The 15395-nt window shown below is 35.2% G+C and overlaps 1 protein-coding gene across 2 annotated transcripts in view; it reads right to left on the reverse strand.

The window, feature by feature from the left end:
• LOC149544838 (uncharacterized) overlaps nucleotides 1-15395 on the reverse strand; it is a 189179-nt gene that overhangs the window by 27657 nt on the left and 146127 nt on the right. For both annotated transcript variants that reach the window (XM_089795410.1, XM_089795411.1), the window contains one exon: nucleotides 7509-7579. In XM_089795410.1, the coding sequence (XP_089651536.1) occupies nucleotides 7509-7579 (71 nt within the window). The remainder of the gene's footprint in view (nucleotides 1-7508; nucleotides 7580-15395) is intronic.

Consider the following 15395-nt stretch of genomic DNA (forward strand, 5'->3'; position numbering starts at 1 on the left):
AGGCATTCCTTTTCAAAAAGTCTCTTTGGGGCCTTATAGAAAGAGAGAAACCTCTAACCTAACACTAGGCCAAGGTGAATATTTTGGAAGGAAAATAGTCTCTCCATTTGTTACGACAAAAATCATTGGTTTAAATATGCAAACCAAGAATGTGGTTGTAGGTAGTAACAGGATTAACAATGAGCATGCGAACAAACCACCTACATGGACAAGTGTGTTAGGGCTATCCAAAACAAGTTTTCCAACTAATGATGAGGAAATAAAGGCCCCTTGCTTGCAATCTATGACTCGCGAGAATATCCAAAGAACATAGAGAAGTGTTGCAAAGGAAGCATATGTAAGAAGTGACATTGGTGGTGGACAGCAAACATACATGGACAACCATCTTCAAGTCCTTGCAAGAGGAAATATGCAGAACAATGCTGAGCAGACGAGATTCCATAGTTTTTTGCCAAATGTAATGCTAAACAATGTGGATAATGAGCACATGGCAGGATTAGGATATGGGTCCCTGAATGTTATGCAACAGAAGGACAACGTTTTCAAAGACTCAGGTCTATTTCAAGAACCTTCACATCTGCAAAATAACTAGCAGGTGAAGTTCGAGACACAAAATGATGGCACCAATCAGTTTTTTGAAAAAACAACAAACCAAAAAACTGTTATAACCCATTTGTGTTAATAGCTTGCGGTGATGGGTTCTCTAGAAAATCATAAGTATGAAGAAGTAAATCCAAAGCAAGAATTTCACTATCATTCCAAGGGACATGTAAATACAAGATTTTCGCCAAGAAGTAACTCTAATGTAAAGAAGGTTGGAGGTGGTAGCATAGACTGTGATAAACATGGACACCCACAACATGCTAATGACAAGCTGGCCTATAGAAGTGAAAATTCTGATATAAGAGCAAAAAGTCTCAACATTTACAGAGCCTATAAAAAACTTCCTAATCGAGTTCAGAATAACTTACCATTCAGCGATTACTTGGAGCTTCGTCTAGAGCAGCAAAATAAGATGGATATGGCAAAGAGAAAGTATTTGGAAATGGTTCAGGATCTCCTTGCAAAAGATCAATGCGAGAATGTGTATGAAGAATTTCCAGCAGACCAAAACCATATAATGAGGTTCTTGAAAAAGAAGAGTAGTCAACTACCATTGATTTACAGTCTCCCATTGATCATGTCGAAAATGTTACCCAGGGTGCAAGTTTTTATGTTGGTGATTTCGAGGTTAGTGTTGACAAACAGACGGATAAGGATGGTTGCACATGAGGTAATAACGGATTGGAAATTTTGTGTGATGAACCATATATTACCTATGCCCATGACAGAAATTTAGAGGAACAATCCAAGATGATACTACAAGACAATGAGCTATATCAACATGATAATGAAATGCATGCATTTAGAAACCAGCTGAAGGTTAACGAAGAAATGGTTGTGGCATCCTTGGTACGTTATGACAGCACTCACAAGGTGGTTGAGGATCTCTACAGGAAGGTTCAAAAGGGAGTGGAAGAAGAATGGCTTGTTTCTAATTTGCAAGTGATCAAAACAGGCCTTGAAACTATGAAATCAAAGTATTTGTATTTGCTTTCTAATAGGGATAACATATTTAAGGTTGCTTAAACACATGTTGATCAATTGAATAAAGAAAGGAATGAGATTAAGGAGCTCAATACAGAGCTTAAGGAAACACAAGAGGCATTGAACGATGCTCGGATTTCCCTTCAGGAAGTAGAAAATCATATTAGGATCACGAATCACTCTTAGAAGCAAGAGGATAAAGAAAGGAAATAGTTTTTCAAAAGTCATTCTTGAGCTTGATAGCATTCAACAAACTTATGACTTGGATAGTTGTCCTAAAAGACCTAGTACCAAAGTTTTCGATCACATTCAGCTTATTGATAACCCAATGTTTGAAGTAGAGGCTAATTGGTTTTTTGATAATCCTCTTTTTGAGATAAACGAAGACCGTCTTTTGGTCTATCATGAAGAGGATGATTCTGATTTCAGAACATGGAAGCCTGGTATGATTCCTAGCAATGAATTTGGGTCACAGGATGGAAGTCGTGAATTGACTATGGTTGTTCATCATTGGATCAGTCCTAGTAAGATTCTCGATTTCACACAATACATGAGTTGGTTGGATTGCATACATCAGCCTTTGGGTAGTTTTTGGTGTAGTATTGAGGAGAGTTATGTATTGATCATAGGGAATGCTCTTTTAGCTTCATTCTTATTCATAGTACCTATGTACTCGAAGATTCTCCAAATTGAAGATGACAGTTTGGTATTTGTTGCGCCCAGGGTGTTACACTCAATTTTTGAGCGGCTTGTTTATTACATCATCTTTTTTGGTCAAGTTTTCATCATCTACTAGGTTATGCATAGTTCACTGATACATTTCTATCTTATCATATCGGCTGGTTATGACAACAGGGTTTGGGATCCAGGTGTTGATCATATGTATCTTTGGCTTGTTGAGAACCTTGTTGTGATTCTATTTAGTTTGAGGTTGGATTCAGTGGTATCAGTGATGATCAGAGTTATTCAATTTACAGGTGCTGAGTTTTTTCAGAGAGTTATATGGGATCTAGGGATCTGGTTGAGAGTTAGATTGTAGAGTGACATTGTGCTTCGTAGTGTGACCAAAATTGTTTTCAGTTTGGACTACAAGGCTACTTGCCGACTCATATGGGATCCTGGTACTAATTACTTGAGGACAAGCAATTTTAAGGAGGGGAGATTTGTAAATGTCCCCTTTTTGGAACATTAGAAATATTGAAGTCTTATTTTATATAATGTTAAAACTGACTCTGAGACGTAGACTCAAATTATTAAAAGGTCAATTTAATGTTATAAAAAAGGCAAAAGGTCAAGGAGGAATAAGACAAAATACCAAAAGGAAGTTGACGAGTCTCAAGGGAATAGGACAAAAGCCAGAGGGGAGTCGAAGAGTCTCAGTTTGTGTATTAAAAAGGGAAAGAGGCTCATTCTTGGGTATGCTTGATTTATGATTCAGTTCAGTTTTCTCTCTTGTGAGAGTTTTCCAAAAGCTTCAGTTTTCAGCTAGTTCGAGGACGTAGCCCCTCACGCTGGCAGACAGTGGATGCAAACCCATTGTCCTAGGAGACATTAGTTCAGGTGTCTCATTCGCGGTTACAAGTTCTTATTCTAATATTCCAATTTGACTATTAATCTATATTTAAGATTGGGTTTTTTGTGTTGGTTATTGTGTTGTTGTTGTATAATGCAATAACATGTTTACGGAGTTGTATGGAAGTTTTCTGGTTTTATCATTGTGGGTCTATAATGCATTTCTATATACCTGAAATCCTGAATATTATTCTGAAAGGAACTAGTTATTAACTTGTGAAGAATCTTCTGGTTTAATCATCATATTGTATTCCATTTGCCTATATCTGAGTTTGAATATTTTAATTAAGAAGAAGCTGGTTAAATATCTGTGGGATTTTGTACTGGATTCGATTGTGCTAGAATACATCTGCAAAGTTTTAGTTCTGAATATATTGTTGAAAGAAAAATTTAGTAAATATCCAGTTAGGGATATTTCAATGACTATGCATAGCATGGTGTGTTTGGAAGAAAACAACATATAGAATTTTCCCCCTTGAATACATAGGGAAGAATTCAAGAAGAATGAGACACTACAAAACAGTTTCAACGAGCCATGCATGTTGAAGGCACAAGTTTTCAGCACCTTGTTGACACAAGGTATTCAATGATTCCCATATCGTGGGTCTACGTAAGATCTGCTTATGATGGTGATTGGCCAATTTTTTAAGCAGATTTGCATTCTATTTGATCTTGCACTTCCTAGATTGCCACTGACTGAAGAGTGCCATCAAAAGTTAGGGAGTACTTGTCTTAAATATATCTTTTTTATTAAGGTAATTACAGACCACAAGAGTATCTCAAGGAGAATTTCACATGAATATTAAAGGACTGCAACATAAGCATGGTGAAGTAACTCCAAATATAGATATTTGTGTAAAGGACCACTAACAAGGCATCAAAAGAATGAGTGGTGAGAAGATCCTACCATCGAGTCAGACAGAAAATGTACCTAGGACAGCTGCAAACCAGATTGTCATGATTAATGTAGGTATTGTCACTATTATCAGTCACAAAATTATTTTAGTTGTACCCATACAGGTGGATATGCAGATGTTTCCAACCACGGGAATGAGTATTTTTTAGTTTTCCATTGTTAATACAGAATTTTCAATCCTAACAAGGCTTTTTCAACCTCTATATGGCTAACATTTTTTTTTGCAAGGGAGTTTTAGTTTGCAGCTGCTGTATCATTACCATGTTGCTAGATATGCTTATTTCAGATCATGACCTACTCTCGTCAATCATGAACACATGATACAAGTTTGCATTTTTTAAGGAGACTTCATTGCTTAATGATGTCAATAAAAGGGTTTAGCTGAAGGGAACAGTCATTTCAGCCACCATAGTTCTGATTTGAGTGAGATTCCAGGTGGTTTGTGGTTGTTATAACTTGTTTCCATCCCACACATGATTTGATTTCTACCATACATTGGAATGAACAGCTCGCAACATTAGTTAACAGAATCTTGAAACTCAAGGATTTGGATATGAAGATCTAATATGTGTTCTGGACTCTATCACATAGGAGGAGCCAAATTGTGCAATAAAAAAGTCCATAATGAGTACATGTGGTAGCCTTTGGTTTTGGGTGAGTTTATGAATGTTTCATTTTGTCATCAATTCAAAGAGGATTGTCTCGAATCTTGAGAATCAGTGCATCCCTTAGGCCCCGTTTGGTTGCTGGAATATGAGTGGAATAGGAAAACGAAATTAGAATATGTTTTATATTCGCTGTTTGGTAAGCTCAATCGGAATTGGGAATAGGAAGACATATTCCAATTTTGCCCCTAAAATGAGCATATGTCTATGCCAAAAAATATCTGTTATTGGAATAGGCCATTTCCATTCCCATTCCGATTTTTCATTAAAAAATATTTTTTATTAATTTTTTTATTAAATTTCTTTTTTTTATTTTTAAATTTTAATTTTTTTTTTTTTTTTTTTAATTTTAAATTTTATTTATTTTTTTTTTAATTTTTTTTTTTTTTTTGTACTTTTACTTTTTGAATTTTTTTTGTTAATTTTTTTTTTTTTAAAATTTTTATAACATTTTTTAAAATTATATCTATTTGTTTAAAAAAATGAAAATGAAAATGAATTAACTAAAAAAATAATAAATTTAAAAAAAATTTAGGAAAAATGTTTTTAAAAATACAAAACTTAACCTTATTCCTATTCTATTTTTGTACAACCAAACAATAGATTAACATATTCCAGTCGAATTCCAAATGCACCAAACATGATTGGAATTGCCTATTTCTATTCCCATTCCTCATTTCCATTCCCATTCCATTTTTCTATTCTAATTTTCTATTCCTATGCCAGCAACCAAACGGGGCCTTATCTCATCCTATTTGAGATTTGAAGGAGAATCTTCAGGATGTCATCATAATTTTCTCTGGTTTGTGTTGTGGATCATGCCCGTGTGTTGGTCAAATTGTTTCCTAAATTGCAAAGGCTGCAAACATTAGTTCTGGATTGTGAAGTTAGGGAATGTTGTTTTGTTGTCTCAAGTTGCTTCACTTAAGAGGCAGAGAATCCAAGCTCTTCAAGCACTGCATCATGATCCATAGCTTGGGCAATGTGTTGTTTGAATATCCCGAACAATATTTTCTTGAGGGCAAAAAAATCTGGGAAAGTCAAACTGCCATGTCCCCTATTCAGAAATAGCACCACAGAGATGAATTCTTGAGGGCAAAAAAATCTGGGAAAGTCAAACTGCCATGTCCCCTATTCAGAAATAGCACCACAGAGATGAATTCCCATTACTATTGGCTAAATAGCAAAGCAAGGGACATCAATTTTAATATTACTTTAAGTCTAGTAAGTTTTTATTTTAATGGGCCATTCAAATAATGTTTTTAAACACTAATATTAAAATGAAGAGTACTTTTAAGAATTGAAATAAAGAGTAATTTTATATATTAATGGAGGAAATTTAATAAAGTCCTGAATTGGAATGTTTATTAGGGGATACTTGACTTCATTTTGGCATTTTCATTTTGAGTTTTGACATTTGAATTTTGGCATTCAAAAATGAAAACCCTTTTGGCTCTTGTTTTCTGAAGAATGGTATTGATTCAATTTCAAGCAATTAATTGTTGAAGGACATCTTATGGATTTTCACAGTTTTCTAACATTCATTGCTGCTGATCACCCTATTTGATGCTGATTGGTGGCATGCCAACCATTGATGAGACCTTACAGCCAGTCTGTACCATATAATACAGTATTTGTGGGTCCACACATCATTACTTGACAGCATTCTTTGAGTTTCCAGCCAGCACCAGCTAATGGAAGCTTTTATGGACACTTCAAAATATTATTTGACCTGTCACCAGCAGCCATTCATTCTGATCCAGCCATGCAGCATTTATTACTAGCCATAGCAGCTATATTTGTTGCTCCAGGATACTGTAGAGGTCTGCTGCAGTCAACAGAGTTACTGTACCATCACTTTGGAGGGATGATTTGCAGTTTTAGACTCATTATATTTGGCAGATTGGATTCCTGTAGCAGTCATATAACTATCATATTGCATCTGTACCAGTCTGTACAAATATATATAAATCTCATGTTTTCAGCTGGAACAGCTAGTCATACCATCTCACCGAGAACTGCATGAGTAGAATTGTCAATTTCAGATCCACGGTATCTTTAAAAACAGGCTTTCACCTTTGAAAACATTACCAGTACTTGAAAACTAATAAAACCAAACTTCTGAGGATTTCTAAATTCATATTTAATTCATAAGAGTAATATGAATGATCTAAGGCTTGTACCAGCAATTATATTTGTCCCATATTGGTTCAGATTTGACATGCAATGTGTCAATGAGCATTAAAGGATTTGGTTAAATGTTACCAGCTGTTTGTTTTCAATTTTTATTTGATGTTCCAGATAGGTTTGTTGGTCAGAATTCAGAAAATAGACAAAAATTACAGAAAGGAGACTACAAATTCAAGCTCACATAAGGTAAAAATTAGTATACTATTTGTTGCATTATGGGTCTTCTGGAATAATGAAGAATCACGTGCTAATAATAATATGAAAGCGGTCAAAATATGATATGCACGTAGTAGAACCATCAACTTGTGGCCTTAAATTGTTGTTCTGATAGCATAGAACGTGGGAACATGTAAGGCAAAGATATGTGCATGTTAGTGAATCATGAACTGAAATGTCCAACTGATTAAATAGTAGAGGATTTTAAAACTATTGAAGCATTAATTATGAGTACATTTTGCATGTACGTAAAACTTATCAAGAAATCAATGGGCTATCCTAGTTTTAGAAAAAGTTAAACAAAGTCAAATACTAGTTTCGTCCAATTCAGTGCCATAGGATGTCATGAGAAAGAAGCAAACCAGTCTGTCTTCGATATCTCCCAGCGTAAGTCTTCTAAAGCAGCAGGGCTCAGTCTAGCAATAAGATCGTCCTAACCATGCAAACAAACAAGGTTAGCCATTTGGCTTTCATTAATTCCACAAGATCATAAATAAATTTATCTAAGAGACATGCAACCCTTAAACCAAAAAAAGGTTAGAAAATGCTCATCAAACTAACCTTAGAATATATTATATTGTTTGTCTAAGAGGGTAATATATATTGGATGTTTTCTGTGGGGAACAAATCAGGGATCAATAGAAGCTACATCTTTGATCATTTGTTTGAATTAAGAGGAATAAACCATATGAAATTAGTGGCATGGACATTAAAATAGTTGGCAACAGCAGACTTTGTTGCATCTTGTTCTTGCACATTACTTTGCCTTTCATTACCATTAGTACACTTTTCTTTGCTTGTGGCAATATAATTACTACCACTAGCAATCATGGATGGCATTGGCATAGGTGATTCTAGAATACAAAGTATTGACATGGTCACAATTTTAGACCTCAATCCCGCTTCCATATGCAATCTGTAAGACTATCTACGTTGGAGAAAACTTCACAAGAAAACAGACTTTACCCGTGTGGATTCCAACCTAATCATTTTCTTACAAATATGGCACAACCACACCCTAATCATACTGCCCCCTATATTTTTCTTTTTAGCATCTATAGGTATCACAAGTTGGAGAAGAGATTTTCTGAGTTAAAAGGGCCCTTTGCATAAGGTTTCAAGGTAGTGAAAAGGCACTCAAATGGATTTAGCAGATGTTCTCCTCCATCACCAATACTTCCTCGCTCTCATGAGGCTAAAGCCTAAAACCCATATATTTATTTTAGTTTCTTCCACTTCATTGTCACTACTGTCATTGTCACTGTTGCACCTGTTGTTTTGTGAGATATAATGCAAATTTAAACTAAACAATTGAAAAAAAAAGTCAAGAAATCAGATATTTATTACTTATAATTATGATACAATGGCTCACCTCTATCAATATTTTGTTCTCTCACTACCAAATGAGGAGAGAAGAAGCTAGAAATGAACATAGAAGAAACAAATTGTGCATTTCATTGAAGAAATCGCCACAACAAAGTCACAGATGACTTTTCTATGGTGAAGTACATCACATAGAGGTGATATTAGATTAAGAATCAAACAAAGAAACTTCAAGAGGCACCCTTGCCACCATTTTTAGTGGTCCCAAGTATGACCTTTCCAGAGTTCATGGAATTCCATATATTGAGAAGATTTCAAATTCTAATTGATAGCAGGACAGCCCATGATTTATCACATTAGATCAAGCCTTGGTCCCTTTGCTTCTGACCAAGAGAGGATCGCACAATGAGAATGTAACTGGGGTACATGGTATTATAGAAGGCAATTTCCCTTTTCCAAAGATAGTGCCAAAGAAGACTTCTAGTCTACTCAATGGCCAACAATGCCAAGGAAATAAAAAAAAATTGTTGAACCTGATAATTTTTAATTATGGGGGAAACTTAAAAAATATTATTAAAATAAAGTGTTGTAAAATACTAATATTAAACTATTAAGCAATTTCTATTAGTAAAATTAAAATAAGATAATTTATTAATCCAACTAGAGACCACCACAAGGGTCTAAGAGACTGAAAGTTACAACAAAGATATAGCCAGCAACAAGAACACCAAACGGTGCCCAAGGAAAGAACAAGCAGTGAAGAGACAAAAGAAGGAACAACTGAAAACACCACCAGGGAGCCAGAACCAGAGGAGAATGGAGGCAACCAACTAAGAGTCCCCATCCATAGGGAAGTACCCCAGAACAAGAGGGTAACCACAGGGTGAGAGGGGGAAATATTTTTAAATATAAACTGGAAGCAAATTTTATCAAGGGCCCAAATGGGAAAACTATTAAATAAGACACCTAGCCTCATTTGAGATCTTGATTACATTTGGCCTTTTCCTAGTGAATTTTGGCATCCAATGATGAAAGTCCTCTTGGATTTCACATTTGGGATTAAACATAGAAACCCTCTATTCCCATTTTGGGTGTTTCCATCTGCAGATCAAAATTGTGCTAATTGAAATTCATTGAGGTATTGCTACAATGCCAGTATACTGTTGGTTACTGATTTTGGAGATTTCATGCAAGATTCCACCATTAGAGTGATTTGGATTTGGAAGCAAATATCATTACTTTATTTCCCTATCATATTTGAGGATTTCCACATTAATCTTCAGAATTCTATTAAGTTGATTTTTATCATTGAGATTTGGATCTGAGGTATCATTAATTGCAACCCTAGCTGTTGTGCCATCATTTCTGCAAGGGAAGACATCAAAATTTCCATTTTAATCAGGTTCCCAAGCCTAACAATGGAGGATTTATTGCTCTGCCATCATCATAATCCAGCCACACATCTTGACTGCCGCAATTAGGAGAGCCCAATTCATGGTTTTGAGGCTTGTAACAGACATATTAGCAGCTGAACGCTATTATATTAGCACCTCTACTGCTGCAACCAATCGTAGCTGAATTCTTTGTTTCTAGATGTCATCGAGCAGCTGCACCACTCCTAACAATCGTCACAGTACTTCATGCATAGTTGTACATCATCCATACCATTGTTTGGGGTTGCTAATAGAGGAATGCAAAATTAAATGTTTGGGCTCTCTGAAATGACATCACAAACATTGAATGAGACAACATTCACCATTACTTCATCTCAAAACATATGTAAAAACCATAACTGAACTTACATTGGTTGGTCACAATCATTGCTATTCCCTGTTGTGACTATCCTGATTCCTAACACATATGGTCAAAGATGATCCGAGAGATCCAAGCCAAATTCACCAACTAAATTGGAAGAAATGAATCTCATTTGTTAACACGCTGCCCAAATCATCCACTCTCTTACCTCATGCTTGTATCTAAAAGCGGAAGTGTTGAGAAAGCCATTCCCCTCCATGAGATTCATTGCCCACCTTTTATAAACCCTTGGCAATTGTAAGGTGGGGAAATAGGGCTCACTAGCTCACATGAATAAACTAGGAAGCTTAGACTTATTTCCCTATTACATCAGAAGGAAGATGAACCACTAGGCTCAAGAAATCTCAAGTGCTATGTGGATGAAATTGTCCTTCGTAATGGGAATTATGAATACACAATTATGATTGAGAAATACAAGATCTAGGTCTAAACAGGAAGTGTTATCTCCAAAATCTGCACCCTAATTGCTCGAAGTCCTGAAACCCTCAGCAATTTTGGAGAAACATTGGATCAATCAGAGGTTGTGGATAACCTATGACCTGATTGAACCTCTGGATTCTAGGCTGGTTCCTATCTAATATATCTGATATCTCACCTATGCTAATGAAGACATGAAATTTTTATGGAAAAGGGTAAAGAGGTAAACTTGAAAATGATGAAAACTAAGGTGATACACCAAAAAATAATAATGCAGATTACTATTATATTCTCTAACACAATGAACGCTTTCAACAGATAACCACGAAACACAGCTTGAAGGAACTATTAATCCACATAAATATTTTAAAAGAAGGTTAAAATATGAACATACGAAAGGAAATAAATCAGAATCGAATATATCACTAAGGAAACACAACTCAAAACCTATGAATAATAGATATCAAACATAGAAGATACAAAACAAGACATTACCCAAAAGGTTTATCAGTAAAGCATAACTAGATAACATCAATCGCCACAAAGCATACAACCAAATCTTTTACTCCAAAAGTTGAATCCAATGAAAACTGTATTACAATCAAAGGCCCAAATAACAATATCTTTGCATAATAGCTCAGAAAACTCGAGAAAAAGATGTCAAGGACAAATATCACATGCACATCTCTCTCCTCTCAAAATCTGAACCCCTTCTCTATAACAAAGAGGGGTATATAATAATAATGAAACAACACCACCTTCCCACAAATCAGGAAGTGAGGGTCGAAATTTAGAGAAAATTGTTTACAAAAATAGCCTAAAAGCTCCAAAAACATGCCACATGCACTCCAAATTGTGCATTGACCCACTACACATGTAGACAAGTCCAAGAAGACTCTATAAATGCCAAAAACCGCTACATAATTGACTCCAAAGTCATGAGCCTGATCTGTGAGTCTAAAAATAGCAATTGAAACCTTACCCTCGAATTTTGGCATTTAAGAATGCAACTCCCTCTTTTCAACACTTAGCCTATAAATAGCCTTATCAACCCTTATATTTGCTTTTCCTTTATAATTTTAATCTTCCACTTTACAACCTTTGCATTTTAATATTTATTATTAATTAGTTGATTTATAACATATCAACTGAATTAATAATAATTAAAATTTATTTAGTGCAATAAAGTTTATTTAATAATAATATAGACTCTACAAAACCAAGTCATATATTATCACTAAAAGAAAAATAAAATTACATCTCCCTTGAAAAAGAAAACTTGCGGACCCGAAATCTTCATAGAATTTGATACAGTATTTAAAAGAAAGCAAAACATGAAGGAAGGTGTTATTTTGGTCTATTTGATTTTATTCTTTCTCTAGGAACGCAAGGCTTGCTCTTCAAACCCTAGTTGCCATTGTTGGGGAATTTTGAAGGCTTCAGCCGTTAGATTCTGCCACTTCTGGGTATCTTTTGTTGTTTTCTGTCATAGCTTTACATTTGTTGTTGTCTTCTTCATGAATGTTGGTTACTATGTGTCGTGAATGGAGTTATTGCATTCTTCTCTGCACTTTCGATGATTGTTTCTAATTTCGTGAGTGCCTTGACAGTCACGGGTCTTGGCTGGGAACATTCGTATGCTGGTGTTATGTGTAATGCCATGACACTTGTGAAGATGTTGTTATGTTCGATGTCTTTACTCACATTCTCGGACGCCATTATGGTTTTTGTTTTGACTTTTCTTCACTTCTACTTGCCACGGCTTTTTCAGATCTAGGTTGTTGTTTGTTGGGAGGCCATTTTCTGTTGTTCAAAAAAAAAAATGGGGCTAGGGTCTACTACCTTCTTTCTTGGCCACCATTGCTTGGAGTTTTCACAACTCTCCTCTCTGGGTTGATGTTGTGGCTATTGTAGCTAGATGTTTGAAGTGATATTGCACTTCTTTTCTGATGTTTTCTTGTTCTTTCTTTGCCCTGCTGTTATGGCACGACTATTGGTGCTCCAATGTTGTGAATGTTGTTATGATTTGGGTTTTCACTATGGAAGTCTTTGGCTGGGTTGTCTCCATTTCTACTTGTTGTGAGCCATTTTTTGTTGTTTGATGTCGTGAATCATGGTTATCCTAGGGCATTTATGATGAATTTGAAAGGCAAATGGCATTGTCTTCTTACTCAACCACCATTCTAGACTAGGTAAGTCGTGATTTTGTTACTGGTCTTCTGAGTTACATAAGGTTAATATGCCTTTCACTTTGCTTGTTTTCTCTGTACCTTCAAATGCCATTATCATTATTTATATGGTATTTTCTTGGACTGGTTACTTCTATTTGTTTGCTCTACTGTTGCGGCTACCATTCTGGAAGGTTTTGGAAGTTTTCTTGCACTTTCAGCCTTGGATTTTTTTAAGCAAAATCATGACTGTTGTCTCCTATTGTGATGTCTGTTGTAGTATTTCATATAATTTGCTCAGCAAATTTACATTGTTGAATTCTATTGCAAGCACAAGGTTCTTTCCTCTCATAGAATTATCCATAATTTTTTCTCTCTTTGTTGCACATGAACCTTAAAACTTGCAGTGTGTAGAGCTTGATCATTCCCTCCACTAACAACATAGTAAAGTGAATCTGAGTTCTCTGGGTTCAGGATCCCATTGTCATTTAAGATTGATATGTGAAGGCAGTTAACTCCAGACTGGTGACCATGATTAAATACATGTAAAGGATGTAACTTTTGTATTTCATCATGCAGCTTTCCCACTGATGTGACTTCGCTACTGCCCCTTGTATCAGGATTTGAATCACATTCAGTTGGACACTTCAAAGACCCCTTTTCTCTGCTTAAATCTGTAACTCCTTTTGTTCTTCCTTGCTTCCAAATGTGTGTTTGATATACATACAGTGCCTATAGCATATTATTGTCACCTCTAAAAATGATGCTTTATTTTCATATTGGTTGTGTATATTCTTTTTCAGCACACTTGTAATATTTTCTGCACTTGGCGCTTTCAGCTCTATTACTCTATTTGAAATAAAAGGTTTCAAGCCTATTCGACTTGTCCCTTTAATGTTTGACTTTTTTTATATTAAAAAAAAAAGGTTTCAAATCAAAATGACTTGTCCCTTTAATGCTTTTACTTTTCTATTTCTGATTTTAAACAAAAATTGAAATTAAAAGTAAAAGGTTTCAAATCAAAATGACTTGTCCCTTTAATACTTTTGTTTTTCTATTATGAATCAGCCATACACAATTAATTCAATCTGTTGTAATCACACTGCATAGGAAACAAACATGTTAATAATAAAGCATTTATCGTGATTGTCTTCTTTCTCCGCTGATGTATGTTTTTATTTTGCTGAGATGAGTAGCATGTTAGGACTGTGAATGTGAGGCGAAGTGAGGTATTGCCATTGCTTAGATCCAATGGATCTAACAACCTTTTTCTATGAATGCAGGGATCAGATGCATGGAAGGGACGTGGTTCGGGGCAGCGAATGGATGGAAGTGGATGGATGCAACTCGACCAATCATTACAAGCAATGACTAGTGCCCATGACCTTTCCTCTCTTTATACTCCTTTCATGTTATTCATTTTAGTAGAGTAGGAATATATATCAGTAGATAGAGACTACTCTCACGGTAAAATGTGTGAGAGAAATTCACTTTTAACATCTTTATTTCACACTTGTAAATATCAATTGTACCATCATGGTGAATAATACAAAGACATTATCTATTATTTCAATACGAATAAAAAATGGTTTTTTTTTGCAATTCTGAGTATGACTTGAAAGTGATAAACATGTATGCTTTACTCCATTTGAACATGTGTAAAAATTGAGTAATAGGAAGAAAAGGTGGTTTTCTAAATATATAGGGTGATTGGGAACTAATAGACAAACTCGAGAAACAAATCTAGTAAACATTGATTATAACTAACTTGCAGACTAAATTTCAAGCTGAACTGGGAGGACTAGGACAACTTGTTTGCCTTGTCTGGACTAGGGCAACTAGGTCATCTTGTTACTACCACTTTTTTATTCAACAACTTACAGACTATAGTGATAAGGCCCATTAAAGGCCTATATAGTTCCTTAGTTTTTATGTTAGTTTCAAGGTTCTTATATTTATTTCCTAAAGGACTTTGTGAACAATCTCCTATATAAACTGTCATATACCTGTACTTTTTCTAGTTTGATGCTTTGAGACTGCGGGACTATAATGTTGTCAATAGGACTTATGGTTACAATGGAATATAAATCAGTGATATATGTAAAAATGAATTTGCTATCTTTTGTCCTAAAGTTTTATTGGGTAGGTTTCCTGCAGCCAACTGTCCTAAGTATGCAAGAGTGAGTTAGTATGATAAATGCTTTCTATGGATTAATGGTATGGATATATGTTTCGACATTTGGCATGTGTTGCTAACCTTTTGCAGGAACAAGTCAAGTGGAGTACTGAAGCGCTAGCAAGCATGGAGTTCATAGATTCAAATAATAACTGCATAAAGAAAGGCAGTTAGCTGACAAACATTATCTTGTGATCTGGTCAAAACAGTAACTGACTGCCTGTACATGAATCCAGTATCACCATATGCTATATTTCTAGAAGACTTGTTCGATGGATGAGAAAATATCTCATGTTGTTATGACTCATTAAAGTCTTTTGCTAAATCCTTCTTGTTGAAGGATCATAGAT

This window comes from Cupressus sempervirens, chromosome 8 (assembly GCF_028749045.1).
Source record: "Cupressus sempervirens isolate cs-2001-9-10 chromosome 8, ASM2874904v1, whole genome shotgun sequence".
NCBI classification, from domain to species: domain Eukaryota; kingdom Viridiplantae; phylum Streptophyta; class Pinopsida; order Cupressales; family Cupressaceae; genus Cupressus; species Cupressus sempervirens.